This window comes from Ixodes scapularis, unplaced genomic scaffold (genome assembly GCF_016920785.2).
Source record: "Ixodes scapularis isolate PalLabHiFi unplaced genomic scaffold, ASM1692078v2 PGA_scaffold9__187_contigs__length_104089568, whole genome shotgun sequence".
Lineage (NCBI taxonomy): Eukaryota > Metazoa > Arthropoda > Arachnida > Ixodida > Ixodidae > Ixodes > Ixodes scapularis.
The window spans coordinates 13,998,323-14,010,315 of NW_024609884.1; the positions used below are offsets into that span (position 1 = coordinate 13,998,323).

The 11,993-nt window shown below is 43.0% G+C and overlaps 1 protein-coding gene across 1 annotated transcript in view; it reads left to right on the forward strand.

Annotated features, from left to right (window-relative positions):
• Positions 1 to 11,464, forward strand: part of LOC8039004 (iroquois-class homeodomain protein IRX-4) — a 109,425-nt gene extending 97,961 nt beyond the window's left edge. Inside the window, exons 7-8 of the mRNA XM_040499170.2 lie at positions 9,038 to 9,143; positions 9,584 to 11,464. Coding sequence (XP_040355104.2) covers positions 9,038 to 9,143; positions 9,584 to 9,602 — 125 coding nt within the window. The 3' untranslated portion in view covers positions 9,603 to 11,464. The remainder of the gene's footprint in view (positions 1 to 9,037; positions 9,144 to 9,583) is intronic.
• The last annotated feature ends 529 nt before the right edge of the window (positions 11,465 to 11,993 follow it).

An 11,993-nucleotide genomic window follows, 5' to 3' on the forward strand; every position in this document is an offset into this window, starting at 1 on the left:
TAAAACCTATTAAAAAAGTTATGGTGCCGTGAAAGGTTCGATAAGGAAATGACGACTGTGCAAAGTAGCATTGTGAAATCTTCTCAATTTCCACGCCTCAAGCTTCTCTATTTTATATCTCAGCGAAAACAATTGTTACGGCGTTCATATCTAGCTGAATGTTCCTCCCAAGAACATGGCGTTCATATATATTTTTAACAAAAATATCTAAATTATGACCCGGACCATCATTGCATGAACTGACGTGGAATCACCCTTTTGTAATTGCCACGTTACTTTTTTGCGGCACTAATTTGGAATGTAATTTCCTTACAAATATTGGCAACAAACTACTTTAATTACTCGTTGCTTTAAAAAAGATTAATAACATAATACAGAAACTGGAGCCAGATTAGCAGGCAATTCAGCAGCATAAAGATACCAAGTTAAACAAAATAGACAACATCGTGAAGAAAACAAATAGCAAAACAACTAGGCACATATAAATATGCGAAAACCAAAGATCAAGAAGACAACGCCAAGTAGGCGTTGACTTCTTGATCTCCTAGCAGAAATAGACGCTGCTACTGAGCATGTGCACCGCTAGCCTTGTCCGGAGAATTCCAGGGATTATTTCCGGTTTTCGTGAGGCTTCAGCTAGCGGGATGGCGGGTGTGCTTGCAACTTTCGCTGCCTTGCCAGCTTACAGGTGAACGGAGTGCACCTACGTTCTTTGTCTTAAATACAATATTTTATTTTTTCAAGGACTATCGTAATGCTTGCGCATGAGAAATGTACATTAGTGTTGCGGAACATTCTTAAAACACCAAAATTGTTTTCATTGTTTTCTTGATAATTGTACGGGAAAAGTAACGCGAAAGTAATTTATAACGAAACGAGTAAAGTAATCCGCTATTTTTCAGCGAAAGTAATTAGTAACGGTAATCCATTGCATTTGAGGCTTGGTAATATGTAATTGTAATTCATTACTGTTTTCAAGTAACGGGCACAGGTCTGATCGAAAGCTAGCTCGATTCACACTTGCAATGTTATTGTCAAACGTGCAAGATTAAAAAATTGTTATTTCATAAAATAAACTAAAAAACACAGTTCTAGATAACGTTAACCCTTTTATACGAAGTCTTAAAACAGTAAAAAGAAGTCATAATTGTTGCGAAAAAAAATAATCTAAAAGTTTCGAGACTCCATATGGTGTCACTCGTGAAAACTGCAAAAATGGCCCTTTCGAAGCCCAAAACTCAAGAACAAAAGATGTTCCGTAGTTAGAGTATTCAGTTTTTCTCTAGTCACAAATTTTACACCAACATTTTTTTATTTTTTTTTTAGGATTTGTCTGTGCACGATTTGAAATTAAACCACCCATATACACCAAGATCACGCGTGCACTCGACCCTGCGTAATGAAACATTGACAAGTCGATAACAAAAATGTACAAGTCTAACCTTTCTAGATCAAGACCTAACGACAGTTTTAGAAGGGTTAAGAGTCAACATAATTCTAGAATATCAATCATGCACTGGTTTAACTTATATAGCTCATCAGCATGTCACGGTCCCTCTGAGATGAGATCTGCCGAAACAATTTGATACCATCTCTATACCGTAACATGTGTTAATGCTGGACACATGTGTTTAGATCATTTATAAAAAGTAGAAGTGCATTGGTCCAAGTACGAACCCCTGTGGCACATCCGAAAGTGAAACATAGGGTCGGAAATACCGTTCAAGAACACGCACGAACATTTAGCGATTATACGAGTAATCCGGAATAATGAAGATTCATAATTTATAATGAATGAAGATCTACTCAGAGCAGACAGTGTGGCCCTATATGTGATGTACCAATTTCTATATTTGTTTATCTACTCCCTCTAAGATGAGAGTACAAAGCAAGAGATGATACCCACGAGCCTTTGTCATGGCTGGGCTCATGAGATCCACGTTGAGGTGCTTCAGAGAGAAAAAACTTTCATTCTGATATTTCTTCTTTTTTATGTCGACCATCGTAAGGAGACTTGATCAAAACTGTGAACGACAGCCATTGATAGAATTTAACACAAGCAACTTCGAATGTAAAAAGCTCGAGCAGAGGACTGAAATGATAACGGCAACACAAAGACTGCCGGTTGCTGATCTCGTCTTATGGTTGTTAACAGCAGAGAACTGCGGACGAGATGAGAGACTGAAATATTATATATACTTACTCAGATACAGAAAAATATGCAGCCCGATTCAAATGTCCTAAATACCCCCCCCCCCCCCCCCCCTTGAAAAAAGAAAAAAGAAACATGTGTTGCCAATGCCGTTGGAACAGCGGAGGTGTAAGGGCAGAATTTTTTTCCTAAAGGGGTCACGTTCACACACCTCTCTCCACTCCTCCCTTTCCACCGTCACTTTACATCGCCTCTTCGCCTCCCAAATACTTACGATCTCCTTCCCTTAACATTTTAAGGCTAAAAAATCTTGCACCAAAGCTAACTGGCGAAACTACCCTTTTGCCGATTCGGGTGCATGTACCTGTGTTTGAGCGTTCATACAAAAAAAAAAAAAAGGAGGAAGCTCTTATTATGCGCACAGAAAGACAACATCATTGAGAACAAGAAAAATAATAAAGAAAACTACCTTTTTTTATACCACGGGCTCAAATTATGGCTACATTTACTTTGTAATGCTATTAAAAATATATATAAATTATTTCCTGGCAATAAATTAAAGTGATACCAGTTGATAGCCCATGTATAGGCCACCAGGCCTACACATGCTAAACTTAATAAGCTAAATATACAATGAATTATAAGATAGAAGGCTCCAATTATGTCACTAAAACGTCAAAGATGCGGTGTTTGGCCTTTTTTAGTTGCTGGTATGAAACATACCAATGCAGTTTTGTTTGAATGAAAAAAAAAATTCGTCATACATTTGAAAAATATATATATAAAAAATAAAGTGCGTGTTTTTATTTTTACTTATTCATAACATCCGACAGGACAGAGTTAATCAGCATAAACGGAGCATTTCACCTTGCATAAACATAGCATTTCAGCATTTGCCCTTCTGAATAATTAGAAAAAAAAAATAATTTTGCTAAAAAAATGGTTTTGTTCATTGCGGAAATGAGGCTATAATATATCATATTTTGAAGCAAATCAAAATACCCACTTTGGCACGCGTGTTTGATTTCAAATGAAACCACCCCACACAACACCAGGATAGTACCGTATTTACTCGAGTAATTGCCGCACTATTTGTGAACAAGGCCCTTGCGTCTGCTTTCCCGCAGAACACATATACAGCCAATCATTGCGTTGCGCTTAAATAACATAGCGAATGACTAGATCGAGAACACGATTCTCCATACAAATGCAATCTTCACAGATGGTATCTTCGCGCGAAGACGTTATCTCTGTCCTGTAAATTGCTGGAATCATTATGCGATTGCGGTGATTGGCAAGCCGCATGCTCCGCGGAAAAGCGAACCCTCAGGTTTTCTTCATAATCAGTGCGGTTATTACTCGAGTAAATGCGGTACATCTCGTCTTCAGGGTTTTAAGAGCCGTTAGTGTCGAGTCATACCCTCTTCGGGAGCGAAAGAACACGACAGGCTGAAAAATAGAAACAAGACTATGCACACAAAAATATTATATTTACTAAATTTAGATAAACAACAATATACACCTCGATCAAGTGCCCTAATTCAAATGAAGGGAAAAAAGACACGCGTAGCCATTGGTGTCGGAACAGCGGAGGGGTCGGGGCACACATTTTTTTCTCTAATGGCGGCGCGTTCACCATAACACGCTCCTCTTTCCCGCCGGAATGCCTCCACCGTTAGCTACTGCCACCCCTTCTCCTTCCGAATACTTGCAATGCCACTGCTCTTAGACTTTCGAGCCTGAAAATCCTTGCCGTAAAACCGTCTTGTGAAACTACCATTTCGTCGATTCGGATCCCTGGATCTCTGTTTGGTCACTTCTACTAAAAGTATAAACAAGAGGGGAAACTGTGATTATGCCAAACGATATGTGACATCATTGGCAATAATAATAAAAAAAACTATAAATGAATAAAAAAATTTACTTGTTTAATACCGGAAGTCCGAAATATGGCTAAATTTAATTTTTGATAAAATTTAGAAGTTATATACAGTACTTCCCGAAAATAAATTAAACTAAAGTACTACCAGTCGATAACCCATGTAGAGGACTGCGGGTGAACACTATTTAGTAAGCAATATTTGTGATTCATCCTAAGATACAAATCTCCCAATACCTCACCAAAACATCAAAGGTACGCTGTTTAGATTCTTTTTTTTTTTTGCCATGTTAGCAGTTCTTAATTTTTTTATTTCTTTCTGGCGTGAATTATACCGAAAAAGTTTAATTTAAACTAAAAGAAAAATGTCACGCCTTATACATTCGTATAAAAAATAGCGTTTTTTTACTTATTTATAACAACCGGCAGAACTGGGTAGAAAAATCAAGCAGCCGAAGTGTAGCATTTCACCTAGCTCTACTTAAGAATTTTTGTAGAAGAAAATACATTTTATAAAAAAATCTCGAACAAAGGTTTTATTTATTACTGAACAACCCTTCCGCTACTACATAGATATATATTTAGGCAAATCAAAATACCCACACAGACACGCGTGTTCAATTTAAAATTAAACCCCGTCCTCGTCAGTCGGTGTGACACGTTTTTCACAAGGCACCGCCTTAGTTCGATTACCGTGCAATTTTTTTTATTTTTTTTATATAAGCAGCAGAAAAAATTTCTTAAAAAACAATGTTGTTGTTGTTGTTTTAATCGCCGAATTACTAATTCGTCACCGATTTAAAACTGGGAGTGTAACACAAGAACTGCGGTGTGACCTCCCAGACAGATAAAGCACGCAGGCTCTCCATCCAGTGCTCGTGCATTATATTTAACAGTTGAGCACACTGTACGTACTGAAAGCACTCTACTAGATAAAGTATTCGTATTCATCTCCGGTGCACTTACAATGAAAACGCGTATACCACGGCCCGAAGAAATTGCATTTGATGGATAGACGGTTCAGAGCAAACTTCTATCACGTCTTTCGACCACCCCATGATGCGGTCGTATGCTAAATAAATAACTACAAAACGTTTTTTAAGAAGAATTTAAAAAATACATGTTGAAAAGTAACTTTTCTCTCATTATCTCCGTGCCCTTGGTGATTCTAGGGCAAGCTATTACAGTTGTAAAAGTTAATTATCTAATTAGATAATAAACGAGTAAGTATTGCCCCGTGCTTCTCGTTTTTGTCCTCCAATATCAATGTTCAGAGGGTGAGCATTTTACACCGCGTACTCAGCATTATAATAAAAAAGTTAACAAAAGCTTTAAAAAAATATTTTGTTTTTCAAATTGTGTTTTATTAAAGTGATTTACACCACACAGCTTTTTTGTTTACAAAAATAACTTTAAAACAAAAATTTATTAAAACAAACGCTCTCGTCCACTTTTTCATGAGAATACTCAGTACGCGGTCTAAAATTAGTACCCTCTTAACCGTAATATTAAAGAACAATGAGAAGCATGAGGTAATATTTACTCATTAATTATATTATTAATTAACCTACGACTGTAGTAGATTACCCTAGAATTGCCAATGACACAGGGAATATGTCACCAAATCTACTTTTGATTATCCAAATTATATTTATTTTCATAAATTAAAAACCGTTTTGTAGCCTTTCCAGACAATCGCCGTGAGACTGGGGCCTGTTTTTTTCGGCCAGGGGGGCGCGAGCGCAATCCCTAAAAAACGCTCAGATTTCTTGGCTTGTCTTCTCTATTTGTGTCTAAAGCTAGTATCGTTAACTCTTAAGCGTGCTGCGAAATGCACACTACGTAACGACTGCATAATAGCGTGTCAATCGATTGTCGGCATAAATGGGTTGCGATGAGAGCGTTACAACGCGTTACAAGGGAGGTCAACATTTTGTGCACTAGGCACGTGGCACTTACGCCACCATAATCAGTTTAGGAGTAAAGTTACGTAACATAACTATAAAGCATTTATCCTATACTAGTGCTTTAGTACATGGTTAAGTAGTGAGATAAATTAAAAGACCAGGGAGAGCTGTTTCTGGAACGCCTAGTTTTAAAACTAATCCAAATGAAAAACAAACTGAACTAAACAATCAAATACTGACAGTTCAGGACTCTGTTGTATCGTTCGTTTTTGTTTTACTTTTGTTTTCCCCCAGGCAGAGTCTTGTAGCATGCCATTCAAGCGCCAGCCACTTCATAATTGTGAGGCTAACGTCCAAGAATGACTGCAGAGCAGTACGAGACATTATGGAGGACATTAAAAGCGCTTCGATAGCAGCCGGTCGCAGCATGTTTGTTTGTCTATTCGCTTTTCATTGGGCGAAAGAACACGCCTTCGCTTTGTCTCGGAGGCACCGACGCGACTGGGCAAGTGAGTGGGAAACTAGAAAACGCAACTTTATTGTGTCCGAGAGAGAGCGCGCCCGAAATTCGACTACATCGTATTCGAGTTAATGGACGCTACACCTTTCCGGCAAAATTAGCAGGGCACAGCAGAGAACGCCCACTGCGACGTTCCCGCGGACCTGCCTGCATTTCCGCAGTCTCCCCGTACTACTCGTGTGTGTAATCAGGAAGGCCAAGTTTCCCCTCGCTTTCGGCACTTGCTTCGCCACGTGACGGGGCGCACCTCGCCGGGCCAACAAACTTTCAACTCTACCGACGGACACCGCCAGCCACGACTCTTCAAAGTTTCCCCACGGCACGAAGGGGCTTAAATTCACACACAAGCGCACTACAGCACACACACACACACACGCACACACACACACGGGCGCGCCGCGCTAGGTGCAACTCGCTCAAAGTGACTTGATCTCCTCAGGGACCCAAACACAAACTTTGTCTCCCGGAGAGATGCCTGCGCGACCCGTTTTTTACCGGGGCCCACTCAATTACGTCGCATTCTCCGGTCGCCGGGAAAAAGCCGGTGACGCGGGGATAGTGCGGGGAAATAGCGTGGGAGAGAGGGAAGCGGGTTATATGGCGCGGGCGTCGCGACCGCCCGCCCAGAGTCGAGCCGCAAAAGCCTCCCTCCCCGCACACAGCCGAGCCGACGGTGCTGATCTTCGCGAGCATCGGCGACACGCGGCGGCGCGGAGGCTGCAGCTTCATTTAAATATTCAGCGGGAGCCCCCTGATGGCTTCCATTAACGGGGGCGGAGCCTACAAATTAACGATTCCCGACTAGCTCCGACGGCGGCGGCGGCTCACTGCCGAGCGAGCGACCGTCGGCGTGCGACGGCGGCGACGACGACGAACGCTGCCATTCAAGACCGCACCAAAGCACCGCGTTCATAAGCGTGACTGACGTCGAAGGGATACGGGCTTTATGCGCCTAATGATATGGGAGGAAACCGTAGCGCCGAGCCCCAAACATCCATTAAGTGGCTCGCGTTTTCCCCTCTTTTCTTCGTGCAGACTCTTTCAATGCGGCGCCCATTAGGCGATTTCGAGTCGCTCGCTAGGGCGTGCTCTACTTCGGTGGGGTTTCAATGCAGGCTACCTCGTGGCGCCGGTGTGCAAAATTCCTCTCGATGCGAGTTCGTCCCGTCTAAGCCGAACATGTTTTCGAGCGCACCAGCAGTCGCATTGCGACAGCATTTGTACCGATTCCCGAGCGCTCAGCATCCATTGCCTAAACAATCGCGACGGTCGCTCGGCACTACGACGCAGTATGGGATAGCTTTGTTACGCAATGGACGACTGCTTCCCAGATGCGCATTCAAGATGTGCATTATAAGAGCAGCCACGATCTCTTCTACCTCCGTATAACACAACAACATCGAGCCCGGAGAGGTCCATATCCATCGAGTCTGAATAAAAACAAAACAAACCTCAGTAACATATACGTGTTTTACTGAAACTAGTGGATTTAAACAAAACGTTAATTGATGCCCTTTATGCATAAGATCAGGACTCTGTCCAGCGTCACAATGTTTGTTTTGTCTCGCAATTAAACGGAAAGCGTTTTAAAGAACTAGCTTTATTACCGATGCGCAAGACCGAAAGCGTCGCTTTGATCGGCATTTGCGATTGGTGAAACCATAGCGTCCTGTATACTGATAATGCTTGCCCAATCGCCTGTTCATGGCGAGGCAAATCCTGCCAATCACAGCGAGGCAACTCCTGGTCATGACGTCACGAAAGAAACCTTAAGGACGCGCCAGCGAAGCATGTCGGCGCTAATATAGGGCCAACCAACCTCAGGAGCCGCGTAAACACGAAATGTGTAAGTCGGTCAGTCCGTAACCGCTGAGCAATCTTGACAAAAAAAAAAGAAGAAAAATATTAGCAACCGGTGCCAGGGAACGAGCCCCGGCCACCGGCTAGCAAGCCGAGTGAGCGGCTGGCTGAGCTACGGACCCACTTCCCTGCATGCAGGAACGGGAGGAGCTGAAGCAGGTGGTGTGAGAAAACATGCGGAGCGGGGAAGGGTGCAAAGGGCAAGGAAGAGAGCAGCAGACAGGGAGGCGCGGAACGAGGAGTAGAAAGGCAGGAAAGCGCGCTCGCCCCCTTTTAGTGACTCAAAAAATTCAGCGCAAAGGTTTCGAATACGTATGGTGCTGAAGAGAAGCGCGCCCAACTTCACAAAGAGAGAATGGTGAGACGTAATCTGTTCCCATACAAAACCCTGGGCACCACCCGAACTAAGAACGCCACTCACCCTATAAAGATACCGGATTTAAACGCGTTTGCCAGAATGACCAAAACATGCAGCTATTTTTGTCTTCCGCATCATGCTTCAAACGTTATCCTGGAAATGTGTCAAAAAATTAAAATCAGCGTGATTCTCTGTTAGAAAGACACACAATAACTGTCATAAACCGGTGCATAAAAAAATTGTTAAATTTATCTGCGTTTTTTTTTTTTTGTTCTTGTTGTTGTTTTTTAACGAGAAATGTGCGTGTTTCTGGTGAAGGAAATGCACGACCAGTAACCGATGACATTTTTCTTTCACCCAGTTGGTACAAAAGTTGGATCTCCGCACCTGCAGTCGAACGCTTCCCTCGGCAACAGCAACGGGGGATCCTGCGCCTCTAACACGGCCTTCAAACTCGTCTCCAAAAGGTGCGTAGTGTTCCAAACCCATTATTTGAGACGGCCTGCCTGAGAGTTCTAGGAGTTTCCTTCATGGGATCCTCCGACGAGTACCTGCCGTTTTGTTATACCACCTAACTATAAGAACGCCATACCAGCTTCGGCGTCTTTTGTGCTTCGTTATGATTTTTATGCGAACCCTACTTCTGCCATCCTTCTAACGGTATTTCATATGCTTGCATTGCATTACTTGCATTCATTGGAAAAGCGGCCTTCAGTTTGAACATTACGCGATAGTCAGGTGATACAGAATGTATCAATTTTAACTTGATATATATAGATATAAAGATTTGAATTACCAGACAGTTCGGCTGCACACTGACAGAAAGCAGTAGCCTGGACGAGTTATACTACTCATGCCTTTATGTTAAAAATTAAATCTCTGCTCTTGCGTTTTTTCTTCTTTCCAGTGATACGAAGTCCATCTGACAAGAAGAGTTGGAACAGAACAACGCTTTTTGGCTCCACGAAGACTTCAAGAGCAGTGTGCCGCAGGAGAGCTTTTAGCAAGGATCCATAAGACGACAGTGCACATATTCAAACTTCGCCTGAGATCCAAGACGCGCAAACGCCAAGTGGCGGGCAGTCTACGAAGACAAGGACCATGTGCGCCAGTGACTTAATCGTCAAAAGTGCTCCAGAGACTGACTAACCGTGTTTGCACCCGCTGTGTTCCTCTCCACAAACTCGAGTTGTGCGTGAGCCTCCCTGGGATACGGACGGTACGTGTAGCTGGTGTGTGCTACACCCGCCGTCGGAAGGGGCGGCACTTCCTTTAGTCAAGCTTACGTTGCTGACCCATGTGTCGAACTTCAAGAAACGTAGGCTTCTGCCTTCAACCGTTAGACCAAAGGTAAACAGGACGTTACACCAGGAGGACACATGATGTCATGCCACTAGTAAATCACACTTGAATGTCCGATCAGCAGCTTTACAGCGCTCAGTATCCCTCCTGATAGAGTCCCAGGAAGTGTTCATCAGTATTACTGCCGCTACCTGGAAGCGGCAGGCCATCTTAAACCAAACGCTGGCGTGAATGATATGCACACAGCCGTGCGCATGCCATTCACGCCAGCGCTTCATTTTTCCATCGCACATAATTTGTGCAATAGAGAAGAGCGCTACTTTCAGCGCCAACCACTTCACGATGTGTATCTACTCAGCAACCAAAGATTTGTTCCCTCGTCAGCAGTCACACACCCAGAATCTCCCAAAGATGAAAGTGAGCCCCTCGTCTGCCTTGTCGATTCGGTCAGAACAGAAGCTTTTCGCCGCAATCTGCTTGAACCTATAACAACAACAAGAAAATCCTCTAAAGACGCAGGCAATTGTAATTGATAATAGTTACAGTCGTTTTATGTAGGTTTAAGGTACTGTACATAATATACATAGACACACTTTGCTTCGGGTAAATGTGCATGTACATACATACTTACCGGCGGTGTTGTAGAGAAGGAATATACCCTGTGACGCACCAGTGTTCTATATTTTTTTTCTTCTTCTAGAATTCGCTTTTAGAGAAAGGGCATTACATCCGCGTTCATCGTATCTGTCCAGCACTTGTAGCAGCCACAGTTTTTGCGCAACCTGTGCGCTCGTGTGAAGGCATTCTTAATCGAGGACGTCGAGATCAATCACTCAGGTCGTGAGCAGAAGTGCGGGCTCCCGCTGCGGGAGGTTTCACATTAAGTGTACAAAGAACAAGGTGGGGGAAGGTGAATCCTAGCCTTGGGAAATTTGTGATCGTGAGATAACCCTAACAGATGGAAATGGAAATTCGCAAGAGGTTCTTTACCAGGGCACAACAGCTCAAAAATCCTAACAGCTGCCTTTGCGCAGTTCACGCGGCGCAGGTTGGCTGATCACCCACGAGATTCGAGATTTCGCCTCCGTCCCTTCCACCTTCCTTCCTGGCTGCGTCCACTTTCCTTCTCTCGTCGATTTCTTGGTTTTCTTTCACCGCCAATATAAACGTGAAGCTGAGAAACCAGTTGCTATTCTACGAGCGTCATCTCGCGCAGGAGAACACCTGGTTTGTCGTCGTCTCTGGGCAATATACGTTACTTTTTATTTCTCGCGCGAAGATGAACAAAATGTACATCTTCGTAAACAATAGACATAATGCGTGAGCCTAAATTAATGATTACCAGCTGCGTAAGACAAATACTGTGCGAACAGGTTAGCCAAAGACTACGTTTTAATTTAGAGAGAGACATTGTTTAATTTAACTTAAGGTACAAACGCCTGCTGAACCCCCCCCCTCCCCCCCCCCCCCCCCCGGCCCCCCTTCCTCCTTCCACCGGTTTCCTAGTCACGACGAACCCAATCTTTCCCCTTAGATCTATAATATCGGCTCTGTGCCACTGCTGGATACAACGCTGGCACTGGTTCACCAAGACCTAAGCTCACGTGTAGCAACAAGGAATGTGTGACCTTTGAGATAATAAACAGACATATTGAATTCACGGTGATCCCTCGTTGTTCAAGATCTGCCTCATTCATCGGGTTTTTACCACCACCAGTTGACGCGCTGTCTGTTCGACCGATGCTTGAATTAATGACACAGATGTATACATTTAACTTATTTTTTATTCGAAAACGGTGGCGGTGCGAAACAATGAAAACAGTGCACGTTGAACAAAGTGCTGCAGTGTCAACTCAATGGCGTTACTAAGTTTCCAAAATTATCTTCCCACCTCAGTAATCTCTACCCCCAATCGGAAAAATTCTCCAATCTCCAATTGGAAGGTTCAAATTCAAATTCTTTATATACCTATAATTTGAAAAGATAAACAGATAAAAGCAACTCTGTTGTTGATT